The sequence below is a fragment of the Simochromis diagramma genome, unplaced genomic scaffold, assembly GCF_900408965.1.
Source record: "Simochromis diagramma unplaced genomic scaffold, fSimDia1.1 OVJJ01000606.1, whole genome shotgun sequence".
Taxonomy (NCBI): domain Eukaryota; kingdom Metazoa; phylum Chordata; class Actinopteri; order Cichliformes; family Cichlidae; genus Simochromis; species Simochromis diagramma.
In genome coordinates, this window is record NW_024387233.1 from 452,612 (window position 1) to 469,150 (window position 16,539).

The 16,539-nt window shown below is 41.6% G+C and overlaps 2 protein-coding genes across 3 annotated transcripts; one reads left to right on the forward strand and one right to left on the reverse strand.

Annotated features, from left to right (window-relative positions):
- Nucleotides 1-332: 332 nt before the first annotated feature.
- Nucleotides 333-3,131, reverse strand: LOC120746951 (diamine acetyltransferase 1-like). Its single transcript, XM_040052543.1, has 6 exons — nt 2,872-3,131; nt 1,819-1,870; nt 1,657-1,737; nt 908-1,009; nt 789-829; nt 333-703 (listed from the first exon to the last, which is right to left on the reverse strand). Exons 1-6 carry the CDS (start codon nt 2,932-2,934, stop codon nt 527-529), a joined length of 516 nt encoding a protein of 171 aa, XP_039908477.1. The 5' UTR covers nt 2,935-3,131; the 3' UTR covers nt 333-526.
- Nucleotides 3,132-5,711: 2,580 nt separating this feature from the next.
- On the forward strand, nt 5,712-16,346 carry LOC120746937 (acyl-coenzyme A thioesterase 9, mitochondrial-like). Of its 2 annotated transcripts, XM_040052506.1 has the most exons (16): nt 5,712-5,897; nt 7,450-7,553; nt 8,593-8,619; nt 9,018-9,063; nt 10,358-10,528; nt 10,991-11,028; nt 11,944-12,027; nt 12,119-12,222; nt 12,353-12,426; nt 13,005-13,072; nt 13,153-13,264; nt 13,357-13,447; nt 14,130-14,215; nt 14,298-14,385; nt 15,041-15,191; nt 15,744-16,346. In XM_040052506.1, exons 1-16 carry the CDS (start codon nt 5,884-5,886, stop codon nt 15,797-15,799), a joined length of 1,314 nt encoding a protein of 437 aa, XP_039908440.1. In that variant the 5' UTR covers nt 5,712-5,883; the 3' UTR covers nt 15,800-16,346. The 2 variants fall into 2 exon arrangements, with proteins under 2 accessions (XP_039908440.1, XP_039908442.1); XM_040052508.1 differs by lacking the exon at nt 8,593-8,619.
- The last annotated feature ends 193 nt before the right edge of the window (nt 16,347-16,539 follow it).

The following is a 16,539-nucleotide window of genomic DNA, read 5'->3' on the forward strand; positions in this document are numbered from 1 at the left end:
GTAACAGTTGTGTGTTGACGACACCGATCCAGCCCTCAAGTTTTATTTTTAAATAATAGTGAGTTGTAGGTCTGTGTTTGGTGGCCTGAGTGGCAAAAGAAAGACCTCATTCTGTAAAGGTCAGCGCCACAGACTGGATGAGTGACTTAAAACCAGGAGAACTTAACGTCAGAATCTTCCTCTGATTCAACATAAGGACACGAGTGGACTCCTGCACTGTAGGTGACACATGGCCTGGTAAAGTTTTCTAATGAGTTTGAATTCTGTGAATGAAACTGAATTCAAGTGCAATCAAAGGCAAGTATGTAACCAACTGAAGAATGACACAGTTGTGCGATTAGCAGTTTTTATTTGAAGCTAAAAGTGATTTTAAGATTGAATAAAGACGAATAACTGTGACAGATTAAACACAAAAGGCTCACTAAGACTACAGACAGATTAAATACACCAGATTACTGTGATAAATGCTGCGTTTCAAAGCTGAACTCTTCTGAAAAGCCGAGGCGTCTCTGCTCGGTCGGGCCTCTTATTCCTCAGATGGAGCGGCCATCTTGACGAGGCTGTCCTTGTCGAACCTGAAGAGCCTCCAGCCCTCCTCCTGAGAGAGGTCCTCGGCACCGCGGCGCTTGTAGAACTGGACCGACGGCTCGTTGTTCTCCGCCACCACGAACATCATGCCGGTGCAGCGCGTCTTCATCGCCAGCTGGAAGAGGACGGAGAGGAGTTTAGGTTGGTGCGCTCAAAAGAACAGCCAAAGTCAGGATGCACTTTAGTTTGTAAACACTCACATTACTGAGGTGCCGCAGGATCCCTGAACCGATGCCCAGACCTGCAGAAAGAGCAACAATTCAGGCATCAATGAAGCTGCAGAGCAGGAGTGAATGTAAACAGATGGAGATGTTTTTACCTCTGTACTCATCCATCACATAGAACTCCTCCAGGTAGAGCTGCTTGCCCACCCAGGGGTCGTACGTGAAGTAGTACATGGCGAAACCCACCACCTTGGGATCTGCAGGGAGAAACAGACCATGTTAGGCTGTTAGAAACCAGACATCTCATTCTTGAGATTATGTGGATAAAATATATGCCGAGACTATGCAGAGCAAATAAAAGCAGCGCTGAGGTTTAATGTTTTGGGAATAACACCAGGCTTACAAGCTGTGGAGGCAAATTCTTGTTTAAGATGTGAACAAAGAGACAGTTGGGCAAAAATAAATAACTGCAACACCAGAAATGGCTCCATGCAGGAAAACTTCTACTTTAACCTTCAACCTCCTCCTTGCGGGAAATCTGCCAGAACTTTCTCGGCCTAATCAGACTGTTTACGAGCGTCTGCGCTGCAGTCACTGGGAATGAGGCCAGATGGTGCCTCAGGTAATGAGGTGCTGCAGGTCAGGCACAAACTGTACTTCTCAATGGAAGCTACGTTGTGAAGAACAATTAAATAAACGTGTTCAGGGGGACTAACACCCGCAGGCGAGCGTCTGACTGTTGGCCTGTATTTACAAAACCAGGATGCACACCCTGTGGAAACATTTACTCTCCTTATCAGGTGACATAACCCGACGGTTCCTGTGGGAAACTATTCAAGCCTCAGGCTGAAAACTATCCTCCAAGTGTTTTTGCTCCAGAAAGAGGATCCGTGGAGTTTCGTACCTTCACTGCTCTTCTCTCCTTGGATCTCAGTGATGATGCAATGGTAAAACGGGGTGTCACCGAAGCCATCCTCCAGGAGCTCTACAGGCAAACACAACCTTTAATTATTTACACAACAGAGCAGGTAGTCTTTTATTCGTGTGCAGGCGACTTTAAACTCACCTTTCTCAGTCAGTGTCACCTGGTGCTCCATCTCCTCGTATTTTGCAAGTTCCTGGAACAACAATGGGATGATGTCATTCGTAGTGCGACACAGCACTCCTGATGCCGTTTCATTTTTATTTAGTCCATAATCCTGTTTGTTTTGAGCTCAATTTCTTAAACAAGCAAAGTGTATTGCAGCTCTGCAGCTCATCCAGTATTCTAACAAACATTTTATTGTGCGACAAGTCATTTATTAATTAAGAACACAAAAGAATCATTGTAATAATTGGTCGGTATCATTGTGGTGATTAAGATGTGAGCATCGAGGTTTAGATCTTTTCTATCACACAAGTTTCATTCAATGTGGATCATTGAGCAAATTCACAAGAAATGAATTGACGTTAGGGTCATTCAGAGGACCAGAAAGGAGGGAGGTTAAAAAAACAAAAACTTCTCTTTTTACAATTGTAAGGGAACAATTATTTAAAATGGCTTTACACTTTACAAGCCAAAAAGTTAAGTGGAATTAACTAGAAGGAGCCAATTTTATTTATTTTTTTAAAGCCAAGTTTACAAGTAAAGTCGATAAGGTCCTTTAAAGTCGGTATATTGTGCAAACTGAAAATGACGTTAACTTTAACTAAGAGGCCTCTAAACGCCCTGATGCTAAATATAGGCGCCACCAGTTTCCAGATCAAACCGGCACCCTCTTCGGGGTTTCGCAGATGTCGCTTGTTTTGTTTTCCTCCACTGTAATAACATTTCCGCGTCGGGGTCAGCCATGATACGAACACCGCGTCAGACGGACCATATTTAGACACCCGGCCGCTCTGAGTCATCTGACGGTAAAGAGAGGCCTCCGGCTCTGACCTCATTCTCGGACATCCTCAGGAAAGCTCACACCTGCCGATGTTTCGCTAGTTAACGGATTTCCACAGCTAACGGATATTGTAACACGTAACAGTTCCCTTTAGCTTTCGACCGCTATATTGAATTCCTGCTCGTTTCATATCAAATTAATTACGTTTATCCCCAAAACGGTATTTGTTTTTTTTAATCCCACAGGCCTACCTTCACCAGTCGTAATATATCAGGCACGTCTCGGGGTTCAGCTTTTCGTAATTTATACTCCATTTTCTTCTTTTACTTTTTTTCCCTTTCGTCAGAAGTCCTCTGTATGTAAATTGGAAGATTAGGTGTTTCTTCATTCGCCTCGCAGTGGCTTTTCCCCCACAGTCAGCCTCTGGTCCGGACGCGCTCGTCGAGATAAAACATTCAGTATGACTGGCCCTCGGCTGGGTCGCTGCCGCTCTACTGTGCCCCCTTTGTTTATGTCAGGGCTTTTATAGCCGGCTCGCGCTGCAATATAATTGGTCGGTTCACTCAAATATCGGATTTCTGACAAATCAGCGACACCCTCTGGTCACTTTTTTTGTCCAATCGGGGTACAAAGAACGGTCACATGTGGGGGTCTGTTTTTATTCTGTCATATGTTTTTGATGGAGAAAAGGACCTGGGAAAGTGTTTTTATTCTTTAGTTAAACAATGTTGAACTAATGTTTAACTAATGTATAAGAGCCAAACAATGTGCTAAACATCTAACACATTAAACAAAAACAATAGCCTATAATTTAAGTTACTTAATCAAAAGAGTAACTCAACTGTAACTGTATCTGAAGTTCAGAAAACAACATCAGTTTTGCCCCAGAGATAAGATAAGAAGCACATAGATTTCCAGGTGTTATGAGGACTAGAAACTTTCTTGGGATGATAAGTTCTTCTAAAACAGATCAGTTTGGCACCAAATGGTTACGTAACAGATAAACTGATATGATTAAATTATGAGATTAAATGAAGAAATATTGTTTTTACAGTATTTAAAACAGAAATGTTCTACTATAGAAAAATGAAGAACATTATCATAAATACAGGACACTCTGGGCAATAATAATAATAATAATAATGAATAATGGATTGGGTTTATATAGCGCTTTTCAAGGCACCCAAAGCGCTTTACAATGCCACTATTCAGTCACTCTCGCATTCACACACTGGTGGAGGCAGCTACAGTTGTAGCCACAGCTGCCCTGGGGCAGACTGACAATAAGCTACTTTTCTGTGATTCTACACATTTATGATGTAGAAAACTGAGACATATTGTTGAAATTGTCCTTCCTTTTCTTTTAAGATATGTCAAGGATTAAATATTTAGTTGAGTGTCTTTACACTGACAGAAAGACATTCCTGTTCTCCACGGAAGTGAAGCCACTCAGCAGGGATCTATTTGGGCAGTTGTTGTGAAGGTTTGTCTAATTAATTTTAAAGGTCTTTGAGGAAAAAAAGAACCACATGTATGGAATCACCAGTTTTTCACATTTCTTTTTTCCTCCAGGAGGTTTAATTTCAACTCACAATGCTCCAGTACAGACTTCAGTTCAGGTCTCTCCCATAATGCCTCTGTCTGCCCACACAAGTGGAATTTTCCAACACCAGCAGACCCTACATATTCATGTGCAGAGTAGAGTGTGTGTAATGATTAGGTGTGGTTAGATGCTTCGCAGACAGTCGTAGCATTGATGTACTGGGGGGAACAATGATCCTCTGAGCACAGGTCAAAGGCCACCCCCCACCCCCACCCCTGCAACTGTAACTTAGACTGAAATTGATGCAATACAAGACATTTAATGTCCCTAACAGTGTATAACGTGGTTGTTTTAGTTGCTTTATTTATGACGCGTCTTATACGTTATTTTCTTCTCATATATCTTACCGTTGTTGTTCATTCACTTGTAGAAGACGGACCAGAACGTTTGCCTGTCCAGAAAAGTGTTCAGCTAAAAAAAAACCAACAACTAAGGGGAAGGTGTGCCTCGGGAGTATCTTGTAGTGAAAACCAGACATTTTTAACCCTTCTGTTATGTTTGTCTCCAAGGTGAAGGAATGACGTTCGTGGGTCAGCTTGGGCATGTTTAGTTATCCAAAACAACAAAAAACCCACAGAATAAACATTGTTCATATCTCATTATTAACTCCATTACTAACTATTTCAGTCATTATTTGATGTAGTTGTGTTCTTTACTGCTCACAGATCATGGTTCGATGAGGATATATGACTTTTTTAAGTACAGTGTTTAATAATAGTAGTTGCCAGCTTGTCTCCCTCCCTCCCTCCCATCTAACAGTGCTTGTCTCTTGATTATCAAATCAGATGACTCTGGAAAAAATATGAAGTCTCCAGAGACACTGTGACACGAAATATACGTGTAAATATGTGAAATTAGCTACTTTCATTGTATATGTTGATTACATCTATTAAACCAATTTTAAATATAATATTCAATTTTGAAATGGATCACTCCGACCTGAAACCTATCAGGAGGGTTAAAGGAGAATCACTTTCCCTTGTTTCCCCTTGTGCTTTGTACGCTATGATATGGTAAACACCTTAATTACAACATGTCGACATGTATCCACTCATCTAATAAATAAATGAAATTATTTATAGATTCATAAAAAAAAGTACACAAAGATTGTTTTGATATTTTACTCATGCATACAGTTAGGTTTGTTACTGTTTCACTGACCCGCGTTCGACAAAAACATGGGTAATTCAATAAATACAAAGTTCAAGGTTCTGGCAGAGAGAGTAACATTTCGAGAGAGAAAAATAAGAAGGACAAATTATATTAGAGTGGCAGATTTAGGCTAAACGGAAATATAAAAAACAGAAATGTAAAAGTTTTTTAAGCGGCTGTTTAGTGAGAAAAGTGAGCGCTAACAGTTTACTTGGAAAATCTCTCAGTGAGCACCACTGTGTCTGTCTGTGTCTAACTTTGTAAGGTTACCCTGTCAAATAAAGTTCCTGACAGGCTGAACTGAGGCCCACGAATCAAGGCCCACGAATGCTGAGCGCTGCGTCATCACGCAGTGGGCGGAGCTGCGTGCCACCGCGGAAGCTACCCCGTCATCAGCCTCTTTCTTTCCTCAAGAGAAAACTGTGATTCTTCTTCTTTTCTCTCCCTTTTTTCAGCCCACCCGCTTCGTTTGGACCCTCGAGGCCTCGGCTCTGTCATCCCGGTCAAAATGCTCTCACAGAGGTTAGTGACGTAAAACAAAGCTCGTGCACAGCTGTCTCTGCGGCGTCCGCGCTGTTAACAAGTGACCTAAGAGTAGCGAGGGAAGCGAAGCAGCGATAAACAGCGATTTGTGATGGTCCTTTCTCTGTTATGACTTCAGTGGTGTGTAAATGAAGAGTGGCTAGTTAACCAGACCCACAGAGGGCGGGGGTCTGTTTCCACGAAGGGCGTGTCTGCAGGAAATAAAGACAGAGCAAATCAGGAGGCCTCACACAGGATAAACACCAAAGTTAACTTATGACAGCTACACAGGCTCGTTCAGAAACCTCTACGCAGTTTACACTCCTACATGCGCTTTATAAATAAGTAATGAGGTCAAAATGACCACTACGAAGAGTTTCACATGTACAATACACACATAATAATAATAAAAACAGAAATGGCCGAAACATTATCAGTTAAAATGTTTGATTTTAAAAAGACGCTAGTTCTTCTTTTCATCCTCCTCTGTCACTCTTTGCATGTCCTCCTTCACCACATCCATGAACTTCCTCTAACTTCCTCTTTTCCATCCTTTCTCCCCATCTTCACATGTCCAAACGCTCATCCTGAGCTGTGTCTCTAATTACTAATCATAACTAATCCCATTCATCTGGCTCACTCCCAGTGAGAATCTGAGCATCTTCAACTCCTCTTTCCATCGTTTTTGTCAGCAGCACTGTCTCAGAACCACAGATCATAACAGGCCTCACTACCATTTTACAAAACTTCCCTTTTGTGACTCATCTTCACCTTCATCCTGCCTTCTTCTTCAGCTCTAAGGTTGCTGTCTGTTACACGACTTGAGTGTGACACGAAGAGTAAAAAACAGTGAGACTTCCTAGTTATAAATGCAGTGGAAAATTAGTTAAAGATGTAAAATCTGTAAGAAGACGACTGAGAAAGACCGACAATATAAGTAAGACTTCAGAGAATGTTTTAAAAGATACTGATGAAGAAAGCTGAAGGCCCTCAGGCAGGTCCTTCGACAGCTGAGGGGCACAGATGAAACCAAACAGAGATTCGGGGTTTCTTCTACACAGAGGATCTTTAGGTTAGGCCAGAGTCAAAGAAATAATCAGTATTGTTATCAAGTTATTTTTAAATTCCTTTGTCAGAAGAGTTGTGAACCTTTTGTTATTCCAGTCATTGATGCATTGTTAAAAATAATGGACAGATTGCTGCTAATCCAGGTAACACAGACTCACTGACTTTACTGTTCATGATAACTGTCCCGTGACCCAGTCTAACAATAATAAAGATCATTGAATGTACTCTTATTTTTAAAATTGTATTTTAATCTCATGGAGATTACATTAAAAAAAGATGTTCAGAAAGTGGACATGCAGTAACGAGCTATAAATGTGACTAAGCTGCAGAGAGTCACGCTCCTCTCATGGGGGGGCGGTAACAGTCCGTCTGATCAGCTGTTCGGGATCTAAACCGCTCACACGCCCGGCCTGAAATAGAGGGGGTCGGTGTGCGTGCCTGTAACAGGACTTGGTAATTACAGGAGTTTCTCTGCTTGCTTCAGGTTTCTGCTGCTGCGATCGGCCGCGTCCTTCACGAGGAGGTCGTTCTGCACGGGAGGAGCGTTGAAGCAGGGCAAGCAGGGAAAGGCACCTGACATGATCGAGGGTAAGAAAGCAAACGCACTTCCTGTTTCACATCGCCTGATTTAACAGCAAGAACACAGAGGGGTAAAGAGTGAGCAAACACATGTCAAATCAGAGCTATGATGGAACAGTTTACATACATGAAGCTAGTATCAACACAACGCAAATGTCATGTAATATGATGATTATCACATCTATGATGAGTTCCTGTTGCCACCAGGTGGCGTTATGCCATTTTAGAGGCCTCCAGACTCTTAGCAATCAGCTGGCGTTTGTGGCAGATTAGATATTTATACACCTGAGGTATAGTAAATTCTCGTGTTTTGGTGAAACGTCAACATTTACGATGACACAACAAACCTTCAATGCAAACTCAAAAGTTTCACAATTCTGCATTTGGGAGGTCTTTACGTTGAAGTCACCGAAATTTATTATTTTTATCGCTCAATACACTTAAATTTAATGACCTAGTTGAGCTTAAAATTATATAAATTGTGAACAGAGAACGACAACATGTGTTAGGCCCAAGTATTCAGAGTTTGTTTCAAGTTTGTTTCTATTCTATTCTATTTTTATTCTAAATCAATAGAGTAACATTTAGGAGTAAGTGCGCAGAGGAAAGCAAAAGCTGTTTGTAACCACAAAGCTTCACACAATTATGTAAAAATGAAAATCTGCCTCAAGCCTGGAAAATGGAAATTTACCTTTAAAGATAAAAAGCTTGAATTTCTTTAAGGTTTTCTCAGAGAAGCTTTGTTGTGCATCCTGGGATGTTGGATTTGTGTACCTGGTTTCATAAAGGTTGATGAGAGATAGTGCTGCGACGCCATGAATATTTTCACTGGTTTCCATCATGTTAAGTGTGATTTACTTGTGTAAAATGATAATAATAAACAAAGCAAGGCCCTAAATAGGACCTGCTGTATCCTTAGTGGAACAACGTCTCTGCTGTGTTCAGGACAGACGTGTTTTCACTTTGTACATTTGAGTTTATTCTGGTCTCCTCATGAGTCCGTCCTCCTCTGAGCCCTGTGTGTTTAATCCTTTGTGTTTCTCCACAGGAAATCCACAGTTTCATGTGTCAAATGGTGCGTGTTGGTAAACCAAGATGAATCACAACTATCTGAACTGATGAGCTTATTAATTGTCTTCTAATTTACTCTAATTACATTTTAACTCCTCCCTGCATGTTTCCCCCCCGACTGTCTCCTAACTGAAGTTTCAGCTTCTGCTGTTCAGCCTTTTCATAGAGCTGCATTTTATGTTCAAAGACGTCTCCTCTCAGAAACAAACCTTCCTGTAGCAGGAACTCTCTCGTCTTCTTCCCTCTGTGGCACTCAGCTTCAGTTTTATGTTTTCTTGCTGTTCAGACGTTGCTGAGCTGCAAGTCTCAGATCACATTGTAAAAAATGTGCTATATTTAATGGCAGCCTCCAAACTCCAGTGTTCAGATCTTTCATACATCTGGTTCGTCTTCTGTTTTCAGTGCGAAACAGGCTGAGAGAAATCGTGGGAGCTTCCACAAACTGGAGGTAACTGGCATGACTCACAGTTCAAAATCATCTTTATTTACCTCATGCTGTCTGAAATGAGCTGGTTTAGCTCCTCCCCCTTTAAGCCACCTAAGGCTTCTGTGCATTAGATGAGTATATTATTCTCATCCTCTCTCTGTGACATCATACAGACCCAACAGTAGAAAAAAACTGTCAGAAACATGCGTTTTTACACACAGACTGACCTCATTTTACAAACGTTGTGGTTAATATAAACATCAGCTGTTGTAACAGTGTATATATGATAGAAAGTAAGGAAAATATAATAGATTTACTTTAAATCTTAGTATGAATCCATTTCTGGTGAAACAAATCTGTTTGTGACTCTCTGCCTGTAAAAGAATCGGCAGCTGGCCTCTCCTTAAAAATCACAGCATCCTTAATCATTTCTCAGCAAATGTTAAAAGCCACCATTCAGTCAGCAGCCTTTGAATGCAGTAATAAATTGTGCTTTGATCGTTACGTTTTGGCAAGATTATCAAAAAAGACATTTTTGGTCATTTTGCTTTCACAGAGTTACTTTTGAGTTTGTTCATTTGCTTTGTGAAAAGCTGTCCGGCTGGATACTTGAGATTTAGGTTTGTCCTGTTGTTACCTGCGGTCGTTCAGCTTTGTCAGACAGCTTTAGTACTCTTAGAGGTTCCACAGGGTTCTGCTCTCGGACCCCAGATATTTTATATTTACGTGCCAACACTCACTTGAATAATTATTTTAAAAATCCTCAGCATCAGATGTTATTGTATTGCAGATGACACACATGTATATGACTCACATATTGTTCCTCTCTCGTCTCATGTTACTCCTGTAATTTTATCAGTCTATTAAATCTGCTGTAGAATCGTCTTTTTTTCTGGTAAGAAAAAAAGGCCGGTCATTTTTATCTGGAGGAATTTTGAGAAAAAAAAGTAAATAATGTGTTCATTTCCTGTCTGTTAGATTACTGCTGTTCACTTTTCAGTACACAATTGTTAAAGCTTTTAGCTTCCAAACCCCTACACACCTAAATCCAACCCTCACCTTCAGTATTTCTAACTGCAGTCCTAAAAATAAAGCTGACTGAGCTCATTTATCAGCAGTTAGATGAGACATTTTTGCTCTTACTGTAATTACAGGACTTTTTATTGCTTTTTTGCTTAATAAATATTATAAAAGATAAATCTAAAAAAAGTAATCAATAATAATAATACCAATGAAATATATTTACATGAACAAATCCAGGGAGTCTATTTTTAACATGTTATATTTAGTGATGCGGTCTCGTTCTCGTCTGCAGCGACCATCAGCAGGCCATGGCGGAGCGTGTCTCACTGTCATCCATGTTGGCCAAATCTCAGAACGAACTTCCTGCCAAGAGGATGAAGGACAGCTACCTGGAGGTGCACCTGCCCCTGGGCTCTGAGCCACAGCTCAGGGAGAAGTATCTGACCTACCACAACACCGTCAGGTAAACATGCAGAAAGTGGAGACAGTAAAGTGAGTGAACGGGCACCAACAGTACGTTTACCATGAAAGGAAAATCTAAGAGCTACATGACAGTCTGATAAATCCATGTCTCCTCCATGTGAATGGTGACGGGTTCAGTTGCATTCTTTGTATTGGATAAGCAAGAACCTCCAGAGCCAAAAGCTGCACTTCCCCTAATGGCCACTGGAGGCAGGCTCCAAAAAGACCCCTGTGTTAAAGTGTCTGTTTACAGTAGAAACAAACTTGTTTACAGCATGCTGCAAAAACTTCATAGCTACTGTACTGACTGCTTTTATGACTCGCCTGTTTAAATGCTAGAAATTGAACCCTGTGTTTGTGCGCGGTCATCAGAAAATGAATGCAGCCTGCTGTTTGAGTTAATGTGGTCCAGTACGTCTGCGCTTCAGTTTTGACCTTCTAACTGTTTTCTGTCTCGTTTCAGGTTTGGCAGAATCCTGGAGGACTTGGACAGTTTAGCAGGTACACAGCAGATTAGATGATTCACTCATTCAAGCACTAATTACACAGTTAGGTTCATTTAAACTTGGGCGCTGAAATATGGACAGGAAGTGTAGACTCTCAGCTTTTATTTGAGGGTATCCACATTCAAACTGGATGAAATTGTTACAGGAGTGTTAGGAGTGTTAAAATCTACAGTTTGGTACATCCTGTGAAAGAAAGAAAGCACTGCTGAACTCAGCAACGCCAAAAGACCTGGACGTCCAGCCATCGAAGTGAACGATACTCTCCAGGAGGTCTACCAAGTCTACCATAAAGAGAAGTGGGTGTGAAAGTAAATACTCAGGGTTCACTGCAAAGCGAAAGCCAGTCATGATCCTCAAGAAAAGGGAGGCTAGACTGGGCTGGACAGGACAGAAGGGGCCGAATCAATGCTGATGTGTTCAGAGACGCACTGTCTGCTCAAACCCAGCTGAACCCAGTCAAACCGATTGGGCGGCGTTTCATAATACAGATGGACAATGACCCCAAACATATAGCTAAAGCAACCCACTCCTGAATGGACCAGTCAGTCGCCTGAGCTTAACCCAGCTGATCATGTATTTCAGTTGTTGAAGATTAAGCTTTGGACAGAGAGACCCACAAACCAACAGGTAAAGGCCTGGCAGAGCATTAAGCAGGAGGAAACCAGCATCTGATGATGACCATGAGCTCAGTACTTCAGGCTGTGATCACCAGCACGGGGTTTTCAACTAAGTATTAGAAATTAACGTTTTGTTTTGAGTTATTTAACTTGTCCACCGAAACGAAAGGATTCAACCCACTGAATTAAAGCTGAAAGTCTGCATGTGGCTCATTTCAAATTCACTGTGGTAATGTAGAGAATCAAAATATTTATGGACCTAACTGTAATTCCTCCTCTTCTTTCTTCCTCAGTCCTCATCTCTTACTCTCACACCTACAACTCAGAACTAAAGAGGTCTCCTCTGTCTATTGTCACCGCCCTGGTGGACAAAATCGGTAAGAATCTCTCAGGTACAGGGTACAATAAACCACTTTGGTTTGTTCACCACTAATATCTTTGTGTGTGTGTGTGTGCGCGCTTGGTCAGACATGAGGCAGCACGTCATCTACCCCGACTGCGACATCAAGTTCACAGGTCATGTGACGTGGGTGGGGAAGTCCTCCATTGAAGCCAAGATCCACATGTCACAGGTGGGCTCGCCTAACCTGCTGACTCGACTATATGCAATATATACAAAGAGAGTAATTAAATGAAGAGTCTTAACCCTGTTTATGCTCGCTGGTGGTGTAAATAAAAACCAAGTGTTTGTCTCTCCTGCAGTACCGTGACGGAGCGTACGCCTCCGTTCTGGATGCTACATTCGTCATGGTGGCCCGAGACCCAGGAAACAAGAGGTATTACATCCTGTACAGTGCCAGTGCTTTTATTTTGAAAAAACACGAGTTTAGAGAATCCCATTTCTAGATCCCAGGGCCCTTTTTTTGAAAATCTGACATAGTTGTGATCAACAGAACCAAAAGTCATTTTATTTGCCTACGAAACACAGTTTGGGGGTTAATGAAAGTAGCGTTATAGTTTCCATGTTACAGAGGCTGTTAGGGTCCAAGTGGCATAGATCTGATCGACTCTCTGAGTATCTTACCTCACAGAGATTTAAGAGTTAGGATTAATAACTATGAGGGGCTCTCTGCCCAGCCCAGCACTCTACATCTGGATTCTGTCCTCTGCTCGTGTGCTGCCTCAGGAGATTTTGCATTGTTACATTTGTTTGTTTTGGCTCTCTGCATCGAGAAAGTGTTTTCATTGAGGACTAATTATGTGCACGGAAATCATTTTATTTCCCATTTCCTGTGCAGATTTATTTTTGCACAGAGCTTTGCTTCTCAGTCCTAAAAGTGGCACGGTAAACTCATGCTGTGTTTCTCTCATACTTATTTAATACTCTGTGTTTCTGCTTCTTTTCCCTTTTCAGGGCAGCGTTTGTAAATCCACTGACGCCTGAAGGACCCGAGGAAGAACGACTCTTGCAGGAAGGCGAAGGTGAGAGCCGATGAAACAATCGCAGCTTTTATGAAGAGCTTAGTCTTTGCACGCTGATCTTGACGCTCACTCTCCTCCAGCTAACAAATCCCGCCGTGTGGAGCTGAGCACTGCGTCGCTGCTGAAGGTCGCTCCCACACAAGACGAGAGGACGGTCGTTCACGGCCTTTTCCTCAACACCCTGGACACCAAGTACGACTGAAACATCACAGGATATCATGAGGATGTTATATTTGCTTCATATATTAAGATACTCTGTTAAATCTCTGTGGATGTTTCTGCAGCACAGTCAGTTTCCGCAGCAGAATTCTGCCCCCAAACTCGGTGTGGATGGAAGATGCCAAACTGAAAGGACTGGAGATCTGCCATCCTCAGGTGAGAGGACGGATAAATAATAAGAAGGAGAATTTATTTCTACACTGAGGTTCATTTTAGGCTGTGAATATATGCAAGGTGTGATTGAAAAGCCAGTTTACGTAATGTATTTCTGGTCACTTTCCCACTGAAGATCATCTTCTCGTGCACCTCTAACTTGAATTCAGCCTTTTAAGTCTTCCCTGGAGATTTAACTGGAGCCTCTGGAGCTGTTTGTACCAAAGCAAGACGATGCGAGTCCACCCGATGTGCTGCTCTGTCATAGCCGGAGACTCGACTCTCTACATCAGCGATGTTCCTCCACATGAAAGACGGCTTATTTTGATCAACAGAAGTTTGAGGTTTGAAGTTCGTGGAGATAATAAAGAGCGTACAGTGCAAAGCTCAGGACTCAGGAACACGACTTTTAAGGATTCATGCTGGAAGCTGTGTAGACCAGAGGAGATGGTCTTGAAGGGGAGATTCCTAAAGCTTTTTGTAATCACACCTTGTATATATATGAACTCTTTACTTGGATATTTCCTTGAGTTGTGTTTCTTTTTTCCTAAATACCAGCAGCTACGTTTACATGGGGGAAATGGATCTTTTGTGGTTTCCAGTTTCATTTATGTTCCCAGTTTAAACCCTAAATTATTTCAGCTGGAAAACTTAAAAAACCTGTTTCTGTGTTTGTGTTGACCAGGAGAGGAACATCTTTAACAGGATATTTGGAGGTTTTCTGATGAGGAAAGCTTACGAGCTCGGCTGGGCCAACGCCTGCTCCTACGGGTGAGACATTTAGACTAAAGGGTTAAAGAAACATTAAAGAATAACTGCTGTAAATGTTGTTGCTCCTTGCCGTGTGTTGCAGGGGTTGTCGGCCGAGTCTGGTGGCTGTCGATGATATCCTCTTCCAGAAACCTGTGGAGATTGGATCTTTGCTGATGCTCTCATCGCAGGTCAGAGCGTCCTCTTTATAGGTGGACTACCTGTATGGCTTTCAGAGTTAGTTAGAGGCCAGCCAATGGGGAAAAAAAAGGGAGGAGTTAGATTAAAAAAGTGAAATATTTCACTTGGAGCTGATGGAGACCAAAAATGGAGCTAAAGTAAAGTGATTGTCCTTTAAGAGGAATGTAAGATGATGTTTTATTTGCTAACTTTTTACACCTACAGCACTTTTTGTAAAAAATTATATCATAGGAACTAGATGGTTTTTTTTTTTTACATGTGTTTTTGTGACTGAGATTAGACCAAGAATGAAGATGTTTTGAACTGAATTATCGGAGGTCACCTCTACTGCTCCATATTCTTATACTTGGACTTTGCTAGAGAAGCTTTGGATGATTCAAAGTTCAAAATAATCCTGATTTTTCTGACACCTTGGAGCAGCCTCTCAGTGAATCCTGTCTCTAAAACTGGCCTTTTTAGCCCCGCCTCCTTTAATTGGCTAAACAAGAATTAAGCAACACGTTTCTCTGTCCACCTTTAATATGAGCATCCACCACTGGAACAGGAGACACGAGACAAAAAATAAGGACAATAAATACATGAACAGGATAAATGACGTTTTTATGTCTTTTTTGTGCTTCGGCTGTTTGTGTCTTTGTTTTTCAGGTGTGTTACACTCAGGGGACGTACGTCCAGGTCAGAGTTCACAGCGAGGTGTTTGACCCGCTGACCCGACAGCACAACACCACCAACATCTTCCACTTCACCTTCACTTCAGACCGCGACGTCCCCAACATCATGCCCAAGACTTATGGAGGTGAGCCGGTGCAGACAGGAAACAGTTAAAAAAATAAATCTGATTTATATACATGTCAGTAAGTTCCTTTCAAAATAAATCAAACAAACTTCCACGTTCAGTGCCGAAAGAAATCAGCTATTAAAACGGTTTTTAAATGTTAATTTAGCTGGTGGTTGTTATGATCACGCGTTCGTTGATCGGCACTTCTCGCTTTGACTCACTCTTTTCTACCGAGACATTTACTGTGTCACGTTTTAAAAACTAGGAATAGTAGATGTTTCAGCAGCATTTTCAGCTTTTTTTTCAGGTTTCCATGACAACCTGTTGCAATTTCATTACTCACTGGGTGCAGCGTATGCTGGCAGGTTAATCTACAGGTGACCCGTGATGTTAGCTCCTCCACAGCCACCAAATAAAAGCCAAACTTTAAAAACTTAAAAAAAAATCCTGCACATAGAGTTGTTGATTAATCTGGGATTACAGATCTGACTTGTTCTGTATTCAAAGATCAAACTGAAAGGAAGGAGAACAGCTGTGTGTACTGATGTGGATGTTTTGTGTGTCTGACAGAGTCGATGCTGTACCTGGACGGAAAGAGACACTTTGACCAAACCGTGGCGTGCTGAGGCGTCAAACTCACGACCTGCTGAAGCCTTTCAGCATCCAGATGCCGAGCTCCAAGTGTTTCAGTGTTGATGAGAATAATGAATGAATTTTAGGTTCTGACATGTTTTTATATCACGGTTTCTGAATTTTAAACAGCCCACAGGCACTTTGTTTGAATCTTGTTGCTTCAGTCGATCTGGAGGTTTACAAATTGATGTGTTTGGCACACTACAGCAGAAGATGCTTTTCCCCCCCATGTGTCTCTATTTTATACTCTTATCATTTTCCCAGTTGTACGAGTCAGTGTTACAGCCTCTCACCTGTAGAAAACGAGGTAAACACTCCAGCCCTTCTCATCATAACCTCATTCACTTCCGACTCCTCGGTGTTACGATGCAGCATGTTACGTTTTTATATCTCACTGTTGCTTACACGCGCAAACAGCTTTTCTTTTTTACACTTTATTATGATGCTGCTGCAAAAAGAACAAGGGTGTCAATTATCTGGCCTTAACTGGTGTATTTACTCGAATGCAATAAAAAAAGTTTTATTTATCTCGGTGTTACAGTTGTTCCTGTGTGTTTGTTTTTATTTCATTCTGTACAGCTGACGCTCGATCACTGGTTAATTTTGCCACGTAAATATGAGAAACCAGCAGCTTTGCCTTGTTAACACACAGCAGCGTTTCTTATTTTGACATGTTTAACCTCTTGGTTTGCAGTAAATAATGTTTGTGACAATGGCCTGATGTATGTTACTG